Source organism: Danio rerio, chromosome 8 (genome assembly GCF_052040795.2).
Source record: "Danio rerio strain M-AB ecotype USA chromosome 8, GRCz13ab, whole genome shotgun sequence".
NCBI classification, from domain to species: domain Eukaryota; kingdom Metazoa; phylum Chordata; class Actinopteri; order Cypriniformes; family Danionidae; genus Danio; species Danio rerio.
In genome coordinates this window covers 53,491,975-53,511,326 of record NC_141028.1, presented here as the reverse complement: position 1 = coordinate 53,511,326, position 19,352 = coordinate 53,491,975, and the positions used below count along the sequence as shown (strand labels likewise).

At 34.6% G+C, this 19,352-nt stretch overlaps 1 protein-coding gene across 3 annotated transcripts in view; it reads left to right on the top strand.

The window, feature by feature from the left end:
- mtor (mechanistic target of rapamycin kinase) overlaps positions 1-19,352 on the top strand; it is a 236,007-nt gene that overhangs the window by 160,062 nt on the left and 56,593 nt on the right. For all 3 annotated transcript variants that reach the window (XR_015496851.1, XR_015496852.1, NM_001077211.3), the window contains 3 exon segments: positions 2,369-2,494; positions 6,379-6,510; positions 13,710-13,825. Coding sequence is in view for 1 of the 3 variants with exons in the window: in NM_001077211.3 (NP_001070679.3) it covers positions 2,369-2,494; positions 6,379-6,510; positions 13,710-13,825 (374 nt within the window). In the remaining 2 variants the exon portion in view is untranslated.

Below are 19,352 nucleotides of genomic sequence, written 5' to 3'. Positions count from 1 at the left end.
GGCACCCATCTTGAAAAGTTTTCCCCCTCACATATACTAATGTTCCACAAACAGGACGTTAATATCACCAACAATTCCCATTTTATTATGGTGTATCAATATAAATGGCGCACCCTGTACATAACACCCATTTTCAAAATTTTAAACTACATATATTTTTATATCTTTGAAATCTAAACATGAACTTGTTTTTTTAAATATGTGGTTAGGATATTGTTATATGTTAGATTTTTATATGTGGGACCACGCGATCAGCTGGTGCTTTTAGATTTGGCTCGATTGCCTGGCTCGCAAGTTTGAACTTTAAATGTAGGACTTTAATCAATGCAGTTTCGTTTTCAGCATGCTAACACTGAGCGGCACATGCATTTATTTAGCCATCATGAATGTAATGTAAAAGTTCAATTAGTTATTTTCTGTTATTTGAAGAGGAATACATATATAGCTAGCTAATATTCAATTCCAGTAGTGTGATCTTGTTTCTTTTTTAATCATTTTCACTGTACTGTGTATTTCAAAAGGCAGCTATACTTTTAGCATAATAAGTCAGAAGCTAGCTAACTATGTTTTTGCTTTTCACTTCTTGGGTCCAAAAATTTGTAGAAAATAATACACAAAATGAAGATACAGAACTATGTAATGTAGTTAATCATAAAGACCACATTTGTTTGCTTAATGTAGCTTATGTTTCATCCCAAATAATCAAAGCAAAACCTATAATTGATGCATTCCTAATATGCATCAATATTTCCTCAATCAGTTGCTTCCAACGTCAGTAATTTTGTCCTGACCTGGATGTCATTATGTGGGAAAACATTTTGTCACTGGCATGACATCAGCTCAGCAGGGTGCTTTGACGTACTGTGTCAGCTTGCGTTTATTTTATTTGCTCTCAACTAGTGCCACTAGGGAAAAACAAACCATAAACAGAGCGAACTAATGGTGCCAACCTCCAGACTTTTCCATTCATAAAGCGAGGTGTGAGGAGTTCCAAACAGATGTGTTGAACAGCAGTTTAGAGGCCATTTCTGGGTAACAATGTCAGAATTTACAGGTAATTTGGAATGGATGTGTGAATGGTCCTTCCGGAAAAATTCCGGGACATCCTTGCTTGTGTTAGCAGCGCTTTTTTTAATTTACCGTTAAAGTTGGAAATGTTTTAATGGCATCATTGTGTGAAAGGGGCTAGTATCACTTGATGAGTTCATTACACTTGCGTGATCAGTCTTGGCTGGTCTCAGGAGTGAACAGCACTGTGATTTAGAGCAGTCAGTGTGTCATGTAATCAGCCGTTAAATTCAAATCTGCTTTCCCGCAGATTTTAATCAATCATAACTTATTATAGTTGAAGTGTTTTCTTACATGTAACATTTTTTCAGGTTTAAGACATTGAAATACACATTAGTTCTTGCAAAACAACTATTTATAGTTCATAGAATACACCACTGTTGTCTCTGAAAACGGCAATAGTAATCATATTAAATATAATCGGATGACATGCTTTATTTACATCATGTAGTAAACACTGAGTGTGTGTATGATTCAAAAGTTCAGCCTGTGTGTAGTTGTTCACATATGGATCAGTTTAGGTCTATGACCAGTTCACACTGGAAATGTAAAATTGACCACATTTAAAACAACAGTATGATTAGCTATGCAAATAAATCAGATCTGAGAAAAAAAACGTGATTTGAGCACCAAACCTTGCATTGTAGAATGGACAAAAATGCATTTCTTACTTAGAGTTTGTGTCTTGTGTCTAGTCTAAAACTAAAACTAATCTAAAACTTACTGAATAAAAAAGGATTTTCTAGACGAGTCTTTTTTTCAGAAGTAATAGTCAAAATTAAGCAAGTTTTTCCTTAAAACAAGCTAAATAATCTGCCAATGGGGTGAGCAAAATAAACTCATTTCAAAGCAAAAACAAAAATATTTTGTTTACACCACTGACTAGAAACAGGACAAAAATATTGAGGTAAAGTTGCTTTTATATTCGCACATTTGATTATTTTAACGTCTCTATATTGTTTACCATGTTACTTCGAAAATTCAGTCTGAAAACGCAAGTATGAATGACTGCAAAACAACATTAGCAGTATTTAATTATCCATGAACAATGTTGTGCTTTGATTGTCATTGGCTGCTAATATGATTTCCTTATTTAGAATTTGCAAATAATATTTTTCGGATATTATATTATTAAGGAGAAAGTCTGAATATGGGAATATAAAACAAACTTTACCTCAATGAAAAAAAAAAATAGCAGTGTAATAGTCTTATGGGTCAAATTGAGCCAACCCAAGCTTCAAAATAGTTTACAGTGCATATGTAAATTCTAAAAATGTAACAAATTTTTTTTTTTCTCCAGGGTTGTCAACGCATTGTGGAAGACTGGCAGAGGATCTTAATGGTGCGCTCTTTGGTCATTAACCCACATGAGGACATGAGGACGTGGTTGAAGTACGCCAGCCTCTGTGGAAAAAGTGGAAGACTGGTGAGAACCCTCAAGTGCAAGATTACCACTGAAATCGTTATGTAACAAAATAAAAAGTGACTGTTATGCAACGTCTGCAATTTTTACAATCTATCATTATCTAAATTTAGCAACATTATTACAGAGACTTCAAACTATAAAACTGATGTTCTGAGATTAAATTAATCCAGTTTATGAATTATTTTGCAACTTTGAATTAGAATGAGTTTTGTACTTCTACCAAAAATGATCACAGTACATAAAAAACTAAGTATTATAAATGATATATGGGTTTAACTGTTCATATATATATATATATATATATATATATATATATATATATATATATATATATATATATATATATATATAGCAGAAATCATTTAAAAATGGATCTTTTTTTGGTTTTTTAAAGGATTTAAAAATGTACACAAATATAATTAGATAAGGGTGGTATTCATGTGAAAAAGCGTAGTTCTACTAACAGGTAATAACCTTTTCATGTTAAACCACTAAACACTGTCCACTTTGGCAGATGGCTTGAATTGATGACCTTTGATTTGACCTGTAGTGGTGGTCATAAGAGCTGGAGACCACTGACTGAAGCAGTTGATTAGGGGATGAAAGACAGATAAGGAAAGAACTGTTCTTATTGACTCAAAGGCCTTGGTAGGGTCAAGCTTATGTTACACTCTCAGTGGAAACTTATTGATGTGTTTATTTACGAAGCGCTTGAGCTCTAACAGATGACCCTATTTTTCGGGTTTTGGGGTCTTGTATTGAAGATTAGTGGTAAGCCTGTTATCTTTCTGTTCATACATGTTTAAAAAAAAAAAGGTAATTTCTCAAACATAAAATTAAGTTTAACCCTCTGGTAGTCTTTGGTCAACTTAGACCAATAAATAAATAACAAAAAAACAAACATAATATATGTTTGTATATATATATATATATATATATATATATATATATATATATATATATATATATATATATATATATATATATTTGATTTTTTTAAATGACTGAATCATCAGAATGGTCTAATACTCCTTGACTTTGTTGGCATTTGTTGTGAACACATTTGTTTGTTTAAATTCGCCCCATATAAATAGTTTGCAGCCACTTACCTTAGAAAATGTAGTAAATGCATTTTTTTCATGCAATGAATCATTTTTTTCAGTGTTGTTACACCTTCTAATTACATGTTATTCCTTTCTCTTTTTTTTTTTTTTACAACCAGACTGCAATAATAAAAACATAATTAAAAATAAAAATGACAAAATCCATTGTTTTCAATAGGGGGTAATTATGTTAATTTTTGCATAAATATTAATTATTACAACAAAGCCCTCTCAAAACAAAAGTAATAAAATAATCGAAAATATTCATCAAAAACAAATTTGATTTCATTACACTGAAAAAAAGAACTTTTAAGATTTACTTTTAAAAAAATCTTCATGACAATTTGCACCAACAAAATTTAATTAAATTTTATCTTCTTATATCAGGTGTCAATATCATGTTACATTGACTTCATGTTTACCCTTACTAATTACTAAATAAACTAATAAAGTAAAAGTTATTTATCTTTAATTTTCAGTATATATTTATTAAAATTTATCAAGTAATGTCAAGTTCTTGTTTAAGCAGGAGGAACATTGCTTTTATTCATTTAAATTAATCTTATTAGTTACAAATTAGTACATCTGCCATAACTTATTTGGAATTTGTTGTTTCAATTCATTTTAAGCAAATTGAACCCAAGAGCAAATTGACTTTGAATATGCTTCCTGCACGTGATTAAGCAGAACGAAAAGAAACATGGTTTACGGTACTGTTTTTCTCTCACGCTTGAACCACAGATCTAACAGATTATAACAGCTTTAACACACACCTTTCAAAGTTGTGTCACAAAAACACTCCATAATCCACTCAAAACGCTATTGAAACCCATTTTCAGATTGCAAATTACCGGTTTTAAACGCTGTAAATGGAAGTTCTAAACATTCTACTGGAAAAAAGGTCTATAATTGTAACGAGTAAGGGTGTGAATCTACACTGGTCTCACGGTTTTGGTTCGGTTACGATTATCATGCCATCGATTCAGTTCAATTCGATATCTTGGTGCACTGATAATGCTTTCCATACATAATTAGATTTTTTCTTCACAACACAAGAAATTTTTTCGTATTAAAATCTTTAAATCTATTTATATTGATATATTATTTGTAATACAATTTTGTTTTTCAATACAACAGTAAGATAAATGAACTGCACCCTGCAATTGGCTGTCGAAATGAAAGCGCTGTTCATCAATGGCGAGAAGAACAGTCGCGGTTACAGTCTGTTTGTGCATAATACACAGGTATCACAGGTAATTTATGATAGACACAGTGGATCAAACTTACACCTCAGGCACGATTGTGTCTGGATCCACAAGTATCGCTTTAATAGCCAAGAGGAGAGGAAAAGTTACCACACAAACAGGCCAGCGGGTCAAAGTTCCAAAGGGATAGAGAGAGATAAAGATGGAGTTTTACAGCAATGTAATGTGTATTTATATAGCGCATTTATTGTGTATGGCCATACACCCAAAGCGCTTCACAATCATGAGGGGGGGTCTCTCCATACCACCACCAGTGTGCAGCATCCACTTGGATGATGCGACGGCTGCCACAGGACAACGGCGCCAGTGCGCTCACCACACACCAGCTATTGGTGGTGTGGAGGGACAGTGATAGAGCCAATTCGGTGGAAGGGGATGATTGGGAGGCCATGATCGTAAGGGCCGATAGAGGGACTTTGGCCAGGACACCGGGGTTACACCCCTGCTCTTTCACGAGAAGTGCCATGGGATTTTTAATGACCACAGAGAGTCAGGACTCTCAGAGTCCTGAGAGAGTCAGCATTTATTGTAGTAAGAGCGTTACTCGCCCCCTTCGCCATAGTATTGCGACATCGCGCATAGGAGATAAATGACAACAGTACGTAATAACCGGTTATGATCTATTACTGAACCAATATCAATAACTTTGACACCCCTAGTGTCAAAATTAACTAATTGACGATGCAGCACATAAAAAATCATTTAAACTCCTCGAAAATATGTAATGAAGTAAAAGTGGAAGTAGGAGAAAAAAACAATACTCCAGTAAAGTAAAGATACAGCCTCTTAGTACTCAAGTACAGTAGTGAAGTAGTTCTACTTCGTTACTATACATCTCTGCTCAAGTGGTTCTAAAACTTTATGAATTTCTTTCATCTGTTGAACACAAAGGAACAAATTTCAAAGAACGGTGGTAAAAAGCAGCCATTGACATCAATATTAGCAGAAACAAAAATACAACGAAAGTCAATGGCTGTTTTTCCCCCAACATTCTTCAGTATATCTTCCTTTGTGTGTCAAACTGGTGGAGGATGAGTAAATGACAGAAATTAAATTTAGTTTGGGGAATGAACTATGTCTTTAATTAGACTAAACCTTAAAACCTCAACTATCATTGATATTTATGTGAACTGTATGGAGACCTGACGGAACCAAAAACAATGGGCCGTAATGACAGCTACAGTGGGATCCCCATAGAACGCAGCAAAAACCTGTCATATTGCCATCTGTTTCAAGCTACGGATTTTTGGATCAAAAATATCAAATATAAACAGAAAGAAACAGACATATGATCATAAATTGTAAATTGTGGGCGCTTGCCATTCATATCCTGCATTTTTCAGTCATTGTAAACTATTATGTCCCACTCAGAGCTCCAATTCGGCAATGTTTACATCTATCTTTTTGGATATTACTCAGCGGTTTAGGCATTGATGATAGTGTTATAGTGTGAAAGTGGTCGTTTGATAAATGATGTTGCTCATGTTTAATGCTGAATCTTTCGTGTCTTCCTCAGGCGCTGGCCCATAAGACTCTGGTTCTCCTGCTGGGTGTGGATCCCTCCAAACAGCTCGACCACCCCTTGCCCACCGCCCACCCGCATGTCACCTACGCTTACATGAAGTACATGTGGAAGAGCACTCGCAAGGTAAACGCACACAAAGTCTTCTTAAAAGCATTGCTGGAGGCAAAGAAGTGTATGTTTAATGTGCTATATACATTTAAAGACAGAATTATTAGCACCCCTGTTTATATTTTTTTCCCAATTTCTGTTTAACGGAGAGCAGATTTTCTCAACACATTTCTAATCAAAATAGTTTTAATAACTCGTCTCTAATAGCTGATTTATTTTATCTTTGCCATGATGACAGTAAGTAATATTTGGCTAGATAATTTTTAAGACACTTCTTCATGGCTTTAATGACATTTAAATGCTAAACTAGGTTAATTAGGTTAACTTGGCAGGTTAGGGTAATCAGGCAAGTCATTGTATAATGATGGTTTGTTCTGTAGATCAGGGGTTTCCAAACTTTTCAGCCCGCGACCCCCAAAATAACAATGTCAGTGACTTGCAACCCCCATTTTTCAAGGTGGTTACACTGTAAATATACATGTTGCAGACACAGCTATAGGCATATATAAAGATGAGCATATTGACAACACAAAAATGCAAGTCTATTAACCATATGTTTTTTATAGTCATTTATAAATTTAATTACATTTTAATATTAAAATTAAAGGCTGATTTTTTATTGTATGTTGTTGTTTCTTTAACGCAACAATTAACATATTCTGTGGGTTATGAATAAAATATGGTAATTCAAATAGTTTGGTAAAATTTATTTAGGTTTTGGAAATCACCAAGCGACCCCTTTGTCATTGTCCTGCAAGCCCCCAGGGGTTCCCGGCCACCACTTTGAGAACCACTGCTGTAGACTATCGAAAAAAATTAGCTTAAAGAAGCTAATAATTTTGTCCCTAAAATGTCTTTTAAAAAATTAAAAATTGCTTTTATTCTAGGCGCAATAAAACAAATAAGACTTTTTCCAGAAGAAAATACATTATCAGACATACTGTGAAAATTTCCTTGCTCTGATAAACATAATTTGGGAAATATTTAAAAAAAATAATAATAAAAATTCTAAAGGGGGCTAATAATTCTGACTTCAACAATATATTTTTTTTATTTAATCTGAATTATATTGTTTTAAAACATAATATTTATATACTCTAAAGCAAATATTCAAACACAAATACTTTGCACTATGATCAACAAAATCATCTACATTTCTGCACAAAAATGAGAAAACCTAAACCCTAATTTATCCAGTTCAAGATGCCACCGCATTATCCCCAAATATACATCATTTTATGATTACTTCAAATGATTTAAACGTTTATCCTTACATAATCCTTTCAACATTTACAAATACGCATTTTTTAACGCACAACCCCAACGGTTATGATTAGATTTCTTTTTCGAACAAAATAATTACAGACAATTACACTTTTAAACAAATGTCCAAACAGATACTTTGCACCATAATCAACAAAAACATCTACATATCTGGACAAAACTTAAAATCCCTAACCCCAATTCAAAATGCCACCTCATTTGCAAATGAGCTTTTTTATGCACAATGCCATAACAAGAGGCAATTCAATCATAACTTAATGTTAAATCAGATATCATAACATTATTAATCATTATATGGCTCTTTTTGGATTCTCAGAAGCTGTAGGGCTCTATTTCAACGATCTAGGCTTAAAGTCTAAGGTGGAGGGTGCAAAAGCATTAAGGGCATGTCAGAATCCACTTTTGATATTTTAGGAACAGAAAAATATGCTCTGCGCTGTGGCGCATGATCTAACAGGGTTGAGCTTATTCTCCTAAATGAGTTCTGTGTGTGTTTTGAGAATAAACCAATCAGAGTCTCATCTCCCATTTCCTTTAAGAGTCAGTTGCGTCCTGCCATGGCGCATTTGCCATTTACATGGCGGACATCTGCAACAGAAGGATAAAGAATGAGCCACCTCCAAATGGCCACTTTACTTTCTCTTTCTCTCTTTCGCACTCCACTGAAGACATCCATTAGCCTATATAATTAATTTTGATTGTTTAGTGCAAAGATTTCTTTCAAAACTATTTCTAAATTCAGTACTAGTTTCCAGCAATCAAACAAATGAACAATAATAACAGTGTGGTCCAGCACCTCTGAAATCTGGTCTTACAGATCCCCCTTCTTACACGCACCCCCGCTCTTCACTTTCATCCGCAACTCCCCAACCCTGTCTTTCCACGACTCCTCAACCTTCTTTGTCCGTGACACTCACACCCAACTCCACCCCCACCACACTCCCCCTTCTTCACTTTCGTCCACGGCACCTCTCCCTCCACTGGTAACAATGCGGATCCACTACCCCGATCTGTTCCAGGACCTCGCAATTTACAAATTAAGCGCTGGCTATGCCCCATATAAGCCAAAACCTTACAGGTGGACAAATCTGAGCTTGTTTTTAATAAAACAAATATTAATATGCAAATAATAAATAATATTACTACTAATAATAACATAAAAAAGCTGAACATAACATAAAAAAGTTGTCATGAATAAACTAAAAAAAGCCCCCGAGGTGAAGAAGGCATGGAGGCAGTGGTTTTATTTTTTATGTAGAAAATAATAAATTTTGTAATATTTAATCCTTTAATTCTTTTTCATTTGTAAAGATATTTGCGTATTGCTGTAAATCCTGTGTGTATTAAGCAATGTCTGAGGCGCACGACTAATGCACTCTGCGCTGGACTTTAGACCTGCTTTCAGCTAGTCTATTTAGCAGTCTATTTTAGATCATCAAAACAGCAACGTGCCAACAATACACCTTAACACACCTCTTTTCTTGACCGGAACACCTATGAGTCCACAAAGTGCCGCAAATGTATTTGCTATTTAAACAATGTGACGGAAAAAGTGAAAATGATGGTTGAATTGGTCTGAAAATTGGCATCGACAACATGAATGCATGGATCCATCCTGCCTTGTATCAACATTTATGGGTGGTGGTGGTGGTGTAATGGTGTCTGGGGTACTTTCTTGACGCTCTTTGGCCCCAATAGTACCAACTGAGCATCATGTCAACGCCACAGCCTACCTGTGTATTGTTGCTGACCATGACCATCCCTTTATGACCACAGTGTACCCATTTTCTGATGGCTACTTCCAGCAGGATAACGCGCCATGTCATAAAGCGCGAAACATCTCAGACTGGTTTCTTTAACATGACAATGAGCTCACTGAACTCAAATGGCCTCCACAGTCATCAGAACTCAATCCAATAGAGCATCTTTGGGATGTGGTGGAACGGGAGATTCACATCATGGATGTGCAGCCGACAAATCTGCAGCAACTACACGATGCTATCATGTCAATATGGTGAAACATCTCAGAGGAATATTTTCAGTACTTTGTTGAATCTTTACCACGAAGGGTTAAGGCAGTTCTGAAGGCAAAAAGGGGTCCAACCTGGTACTAATAAAGTGGCTGGTCAGTGTATATAAATATCTTGAAAAAATAGATTTTTTTATTTCTTTTTTAAAATATTTGTGTATTTCATAAAGCGTTTAAATGGTTACAACAGCATGTTTTGTTAGGTGTTTATGATTAAAAAAAATGTGTCTTTCAGAGGATGACAATTTTAAAGAGTAAAATAGTAAACGCTTTTACGGACAGTATAATTACATCATGTCAGTATTCCGTAATCTAGCTTGTTTCTAAAGTGTTATGCATGTGCGAATTACGTAAATTCCAGGCACTGAAAATCACAGTGCACAGCACAGAGCCAGTCCCAGTCCACATTGCAGCACTGTGTTAAAATTCCTGGCATGCATCTATGGAGCCGTCAGCTTCACTGAAATATCCCTGTAAAGAGATGGGAAAACAATACACTATATTACTAAAACACCTTTGCTAGTTGTAAATGGTCACATGCTGGTCTCATGCTGCTTACAGGTGGTCCGTATGTCATAATGACCTTTGGTAGTAATGACAAAACTATAAATAATTTAGTTTTTAGCATTTTGATCAAATATAAATAGTCTGGAATTAGTGTTGGGAGATATATGAAATTTTCAGATCGCCATATCGTCCCCCTGTGAGATCAGCGATACACAATACTATCGCATGGGGGTGTGGCACTTGTATGTTTACTTATTTGCTTATCTATTTAATCTTTTCTAAACTTTTTAAAAAACTTTTCTACTGTTTTTTTTTTTGTTTTTTTACTTATTTAATAATCTACTTTATTTGCATTACGTTTTATTTTGGAAAATAATTAAAATCCATGGAAATAATCACACTCTTTCTGATAAATAGGCTCTGAGACTTAAATTGTTTCAAACATAAGACTCGATGCAACAGTGCGGCGCGAGACAGGATTGGATCGTGACTTCGGGCTATTTTCGAGTTTCACTTTCGGCAGTTATCCGCAGGACTCCTGCAATATGGATATATGTAAATATAATTTGATAAAAGCAAATGAAGTTATATTTACCTACGCACAGAAGAAACAGTGATCCATTAAAGTCCTTTCAGACGGCAGGCAGAGATCTTGCCGTTTCTACTTTTTGGCGTTTTCTCCATATTTTTAGTTATTTGTAGTTTGTTTGTTATTATTGACGATGATTAAGAATAATAATAGTAGTACCTTTATTTAATAATGCAATTAAAACATGTAATAGGTCTATAATAATGTGAAATGAGCTAAATATCGTCTTCAAAAGTCCTCGGTGATATCTTTGCCTATCATCGATACACAATACTATCATCTATCAGCACAGTCCTGTCTAGAATTATGTTTGTGGTATATTTTAATGTAGCATAGTAACTTTAAGGGGACGTAATATGCAAAAATCACTTTAATAAGGGGATTAAACAGTTGTGTGGCAAGAGTCTATAAGCAGACTCTAATGCAGGCCCGGCCCTTACCAATTTGGCGCCCTAAGCAAGATTTCAGTTGGCGCCCCGTCAGATCGCAGTAAATTCCACTGCTAGTGTACATTTAGTCATAAGAAACTAAATAGCTTTTTGATCGACTACTACAAGCTGGGAAAACAGATGAATATGCCAATGCAATTAACGTTATTGCTGAATAGATCTAATATTTACACATTTGCTTGAGGAAGGAATAATGAGGGTAGTTACATTACTATTACTATTTTCCATAACATCTATGCCCTTCCATAAGATTAGCTGACGCTTAAACTAACAGATAGCACTAAAGCTATTTATTGATTAGCAACCATGCTATGCCATACCTGTTAACGTTGGGATGTAAAAAATATGGGACAACAAATTGCTTCAAATGATTGAATACATAGCAAACATTAGAAAATATTGACAATAAGATAAAAGTTTAAGCCTATTAAAATCAATGGCCTATACAGAAATTAAATAAAGTTATAAAATCTACTTTACTTTCTATTGTATTTGCATTTTTATTAAAGTTACTATAGTTATTTAGTAAAGAGCAGCAAATGAATCTCATATTGTGTTTTGTTTGATAACAGAGGTGTTATTTTAAGAACACACATACATCTATAATGAAGCATTCGACTACTTAGTAACTGTTTGTGCTCATTTAAGAGAAAATTAGTTGTGTTTAAAATAAAACACGCAGGACGGACATGTTTACATGTTTTTAAGCGTATTTGTTTGTTTAAACACACATCCGAATCACCAAAGTATCCCAAACTTTCGAAACACTTAGAATAACTTTCTCTCTTTGTACGTCATTAGAAAGGTAATCCCCCACCTATTGACAATCTCTCCCTCAATAGCATAAACAGTCCTGAGTGAGAAGCAGCCATTCACCATTAGAGTTGGACAGGGATAACATTAGTCCTACTTTGAATCTGCTACTATGCTGACACATAAGCGTTTGTAGTCTCAGTTGGATTGAAAGCACCAGTCACCAAAACTGCACAATTTGGATCAAGCGTAAAGAGTTATAAATCACTATTTGTGTGGTATTTTGAGCTAAAACTTGACATACACACTCAAGAGACATCAGCGCTGAAACATACACTGCAAAAAAGGCTTTTCTTACCCAGATTTTTTGTCTTGTTTCTAGTCCAAATATCTAAAAAATTCCTAAATCAAGAATAATTTTCTAAACAAGTAAGACATATTGCCTGGTTTTGAGAAATAATATGCCAAAATTAAGTGAGTTTTTCCTTAAAACAAGCAAAATAATCTGCCAATGGGGTAAGCAAAATAATCTTGCGTCAAAAAAAAAAAACTAGATTATTTTGCTTACCCCATTGGCAGATTATTTAGCTTGTTTTTATGGAAAAACTCACTTAATTTTGGCTTATTATTTCTCAAAACAAGACAATATGTTTTGCTTGCCTAAAAAATGCTTCTTGATATAAGAAATTTTAGATATTTAGACTAAAAACAAGACAAAAAATCTAAGCAAGAAAAGCATTTTTTACAGTGTACAGATTGATCTGTATCAGTATTAATCTTACATTTTCAGAAAAAGAATTTAAAAATACAAAATTAACTAGTTATTTGTTGAATGACCTGCACAACATCTCTAACACAAGCTCCTTGGAAAATCCTGCGTCAGCCTACATTTTATGAAACAACGAAAAACATGTCTATATGTACAGTTGAAGTTAGAAGTAATACCCTTGCTTTCTTCCTTTTTTAATATATTTCCCAAATGAGGTTTAACAGAGCAAGGACATTTTCACAGTGGCTGATAATATTTGTTTCTTCTGGAGAAAGTCTTATTTGTTTTATTTCGGCTAGAATAAAAGCAGTTTTACATTTATTAAAAAACAATTTTAAGGACAAAATGATTAGCCCCTTTAAGCTATTTTTTATTACTATAACTAATTAAGAAAATAAGCTCAACCCTTTTAGATCATGCTCCATGGCGCAAAGCAGATTTTTCCTCCTTATATTAGCAAAAGTGGATTCTGACACGCCCTGAAAGTGTTTGCGCCCTGCACTTTGCGCTCTGCGCATGGACCGTCAAAATAGAGCCCTGTATTTTTGTCTTATTATATCTGTAAAATCACTATCCATTGAGACTGTAATCCACTTTTCTTCCATGTGTTCAGAATAATGAGAGTGTGATTCAGTGTGATTACACTAATTTTCATTCAGCAAATTATTGTTTAAAAGCTAATTAATTCATTTAAAAAAAAAATTTTAAGGCATAGCCAGAGTTTTTTTTTCTGGCTATGCTAGTGGTCTCTATGTATAAAAAAGGTCTGGTGCTAGTATGCAATGATTACTCGTGTGCTATATTTAAGCATTTGTTTCTGTCTTCTTCTCTCAGATCGATGCCTTCCAGCATATGCAGCACTTTGTGCAGGGAATGCAACAGCAAGCACAACATGCCATCGCAGCTGAAGACCAGCAGCACAAACTGGAGCTGCACAAACTAATGGCACGGTCAGTACAACTCATCCTTTTGCCCACACTTATAACTGTAATTATCTGACTTTACTCCAACATTCTGTGGAAACATGCTGCCCTATATCATTTATATTCTGATCAAGCAATTTTTTTGTATTAACATAAAACCTAAACCTTGTGCAGTTTTATAAAAAATAAAAAGACTTGAGTTGAACTATTTTTAGTATAGAAGGTCAAATCTACTGTAAATTTGCACTGTAAAAGAAAAAAAATCTGTCAATTTGCAATTTTCCATATTTTGTGATTTAGTTTATTATTATTATTATTATTATTATTATTATTTATGCTTTTTAATTAGATTGTGAGACCTATATCTTTCCTCCAACAACTCCTATTGACACTATATATATATATATATATATATATATAGTCTGGTTTGGTTTTGTAAATTACAATACAAAAACCTGATAATAAACTGCCAGTACTTTTTCTGTTATTTTACATACTTCACACTCTCAGTATTATTTATTATACTGTTATATTGTTTCAAACCACAAAAAAATTAGTAATAGTCACGGATTAAATGCGCAGGGGATTTTTCAACATCAAAAGTCCAGAGAGCAAAGATCAACATCCCATAATACAATTCACAACCGTAAATAAACAGGAAAAAAATGTAAATCATGAGGATGAGGATAAATGTAATTTAATTCTAATCTTATTAATATTTGTAATTTTGTAAATAATGTAATTTAATACCTTTAACTCATCATTTTTTCATGTATCGGAGGTAAAAAAATAAAATAAACATTTTATCTTTCGATATTTTTCAATGTATTTTTCAGTGTATTTCAATACATTTTAAAGTTACAGTATACATTATTGACAAATGACATTTATTTATTAACAAATGTTTATTTTTTTACTAAAATAACTTCACAAGAACCAGTAAAAAATCTCTAAATTAATTATTTTAACCCTTTTAGTTTAGCAAGTCAAGTCGCATTAACTGCAAAAAAATCATCTGGCAAGACCACATCTTTAGTTCATTCATTAACTTAATAAATTGACTATACATTTTGAAACTTTTTTTGAATGCACTTAAAGCATAAACATGAAGAGACACTCTTCATGATGTGCCCAGAACTAATTTAGTTTGTTTCATTATAAAAAAAAAACAATAATAATGGTAATGTATTTTATTTGTATTGCACTTTGTAATCATCTATTGCACTTATTGCTGCACACAAACATGCAAAATCTTGAAAACAGAATCCCCGCATTATTGTTAGCATCGTCCTAAATTATTTAACATGAATTAAATCAGTAAAAACAGAACAATCTAATTTTTTTTCAGTTTTCAGATAATGCTGTATAACTTCTCCGCGAGCACAATGGCTCAGTGTGTCTGAAGCATGCGCATGAAGAGTTCACTGCTTTGCGCACACAATGTTCTCTTCCATGTTCTGTTCCGCAAGCTTTTACGATTTCTGTTATATTTCCTCTCTCTTATTGGCTAGTTTCCATTTGGTTGAAGTCACTTAAAAAGACTTCTTTCCTTCGCAGTTTGACTCCTCCAGGCCCAGGTGTTCTTTAAGGCCAGAGATTGTTCTTACTAAATTTTCGTCTCGTCTAAATTAATATTGGGGACATTTTACTGGAACGCGGACAATGAAGAAAAAAGGGATTTGTTTAACTGATCCAGCAGGCCGATATTGAAGAAGACACTGAACATATCATTTTCCAGCAACAATCAAGGGTTTTGAATCAGAATTTTAAGAACAGGTTTTCTGATGTGTTGCGTATTCTTATTTTCAGATTCTTCTACTCTTCTCAAAATGGAATTTCTTTCTGATAACTGAAAATATAGACTTTAGCATTGAATGTTTTCAAGTGGTTAGATTGAGGAAAACACCTGTCTGGTCAGCGTTTTCTGCTCCTCCCCTAATGCCCTGACAAACTTTCTTCTGAACGCAGGCTGACAATAATAAGCGCTGAGGAAAGGATGCACATCTGTTTCATTCAATGGTCTTGTCTCTGGAATTCACGAGTGTCTGGCTTAGCCGTATGCTTTGGCAACAGCTGACAAGAGATCACAACATCAGCAGAAGCTGTAAACCTGTACGTTATCAATAGCCAAAGACAGTAAATATTTGATTGTAATGATTTTTAAATTGAGCTAATCTTGAGAAATCATAGCTTTATTTAAGTCTGAATTATTAGCACCCCCTCGTTTATTATTTTCCCGTTTCTTTTTAACAGATTTAACAGATTTTTTTCAACACACTTCTAAACATAATAGTTTTAATAACTAAATTTATTTTATCTTTGCCATGATGGCTAAATAATATTTTACTAGATATTTTTCAAGACACTTCTATACAGCTTAAAGTGACATTTAAAGGATTAACTAGGTTAATTTGGTAATTAGGCAGGGTAGGGTAATTAGGCTAGTTATTGTATAACGATGGTTTGTTTTGTAGACAATCTAAAAAAATTTAGCTTAAAGGGGCTAATCATTTTGACCTTAAAATTGTTTTTAAAAAATGTAAAACCTGCTTTTATTCTAGCCGAAATAAAACAAATAAAACGTTCTCCAGAAGAAAAAATATTATCAGACATACTGTGAAAATTTCCTTGCTCTGTTAAACATCATTTGGGAAATATTTAAAAAAGAAAAAGAAAATTCAAAGGGGGGCTAATAATTCTTACTTCAACTGTATATATAAATATATATATAATATATTTATAAGCAATATCACATGAGTAGCAATGCGATATGGTTGTATATTGGCACTGGTGGGAGGCGTGTTTTAGCTCGCTGCAGGCCGAGTGCCTTAGTGTCCCACCAGTGATAATAAACAGCCATATTGCACTGCTATAAGTGTGATAGTGCGTTTATACAACAGTTTGTAATGTAATGTAATGTGTATTTATATAGCGCATTTATTGTGTATGGCCATACATCCAAAGCGCTTCACAATCATGAGGGGGGGGTCTCTACACATCACCACCAGTGTGCAGCATCCACTTGGATGATGTGACGGCTGCCACAGGACAACGGCGCCAGTGCGCGCACCACACACCAGCTATTGGTGGAGTGGAGAGACAGTGATACAGTCAATTCGGTGGAAGGGGATGATTCTCTTTCACGAGAAGTGCCATGGGATTTTTAATGACCACAGAGAGTCAGGACCTCGGTTTAACGTCTCATCTGAAAGACAGCTTAAGTTTGATGGCATAATCATGTATATAAACAAGAAAGTCAAACACGGAGAGTCTCAAACCCTTTTGTATAAGGAACTACTTTCATCTACCATTTATTCACATCTGCAGCTGACGTCAAAACAGCAGTGTAACGACGGGGGTGGAGTGACAGATACAACAGAAGGTAAGATCCAATATGCAGGTTTATTCAGCGTCAGGCAAGCAGTGGTCATACAGGTGCAAACGGGTATATTAGGGCAGTCCAGAATCGTAGTCGTATTAACAGGCAATAGGTCAAAAGGCAGGCGGCTAAACAGGAGAACAGTGAATACAAGGCTAGGGTCTAACTCGGAGAAACAAGACAGGGAAACGCGTTGTAAAGTCACACTAAGGTAAACAAGACTCGGCAAACTGGAAGGGTGAAAGAGTGGCTTATGAATGGTTTGTATCAGTCTCTGACAAGGTGCAGCTGGTGATTGTAATCAGGGTAGATGAATGAGCAGGCGTGCGTGTCTGGGAGAAGTGCATGTATGAATGTGTAGTCCTGGGTAATGCGGAAGTGTATTCCTGAGAGTTCGTGTGAGAACCAGCGATCTCTGGAAAGCGATCACTGGCTGTGTGACAAGCAGAAACCAATGCTATTTCACACACGTCACTTTAGAACTATTTGAATGATTCTCTAGCGTAATGTCTAAAGTGATGATAAAACAAGTGATTTTGCTGACACTTTAAGATTATAAGGCTGAACGGCATGGAATGCCATCAGTCTAGAGAATTTTTCCAATGTTTGTCTGTTGTAATCGGCATATCGCAATAATTAACTCCAAAAAGCAAAAACACAACCAGATTACTATGGTTTTAATACAGCACTACAACATACAAAAGAGAGAGGTCTACTTAGAATGTCATTTACCTGTTCTGTATTGATTTGATCTACTGTAGTTTGAAATTAAGCAGTTTTTTTTCCCTCTAAGGGCTTATTATGCGGTCCTTGTCGCCATCTTGTGGCACAACATCAACCGTTTTCGCTCTGCTTAGTATGACAGGCTGATGGATGCCGACGATGTATCTCAGAAATTATAAAAATTTAAAATAGGTACTATCCTTATAAATAAACTGGATAGTTGCAATCTAAACAACTACATCCTCTACTTAAAAAGACTCAAAAGTACATTGTGTTTTTTTGTACATGAGTTTATTGATCTGCTGTCACTCTGTCTGGGCTGTACGAGTGCTGTTATTGCAGAAAATTGCACAGCTATCAGCCAGTCAGATTCGAGAACCAGACAGAACTGTTGTGTGTATATATATATTATTGAGCCCCGTTACACTATTCCGAAATCAACCCATTGCAGCAGACCATAATTTAACTTTCGCCCCTATAGCCAGGAGTTTTTTTACTGCAGTTAAGATTTTTGCATCAAGCAGATCTGTGCTTTCCAAAGAAAATGTTGACACTAATTAAAACATTAGCATTTTTTTTTCATTTGTTTATAACTACTACAATATTACATTTCTTATTTCATATTGCTTTGGATTTTTTATATCAAATATACGTGACATTTTTCAAGACCTATTTTGTGTATTTTTCTACATCGTCCAAGACTTAAAACGCAGTAATTCAGTGAATTAGATTTTTGTTTTTCCGCTGTAATTATGCATGCAGCTTCTCTTATTGTCCGTAATTCACTCCAGCTACTTCTATTTCTGTGTCTGGCCTAGAATTAAAGAAACAGCAATGGGCTACTATCCTCGCTCCAATACCAGTCGTAAACCCAAAATGTGCTTGTCAAACTTTCCTCATTACTCCTCATCCTATTGATCGAGTGTCTCAGTACACCACTGCTTTTGGTTATGATCAATGATTGTGGGGACTGTATTTGTTTTATTAAAATACACCAGTCTGTGAGGATCATCTGTTGAGGGTTGGTTATTCTGGCTGGAAGGCTGACCAATAGAGAGTGGCGATATATCATTCTTGTTATGATTAGACTTTGGATGAGGAGCTGCTCATTGTTCTCTGACAGAAACGAGACAAATCTGCTTTTTGGTGAAAAAGACCAGACTTGTAGAAATGTGGGTGGTAAATTTAAGTGGGTCATCAAATGCTAGTCTCTGTAATGAAGGTAAATGATGATGTGGTCGACTGTAGATTTGGCAGGAGTCTCTGTCCGCTCACTTGGAGATGATGCCTACATTCAAAACGAGAACATTGAAATGCTGGGGCAATGGTCACCAACCTTTTTTAGTCAGATATCCCTAACTCCAACATTGCTAAAAGGCAAGATCTATTATCAAAAAACTGACAAAAAATTAAGCTACACAATACATTGTTTTATCTAAGAGAGAAAAAAAC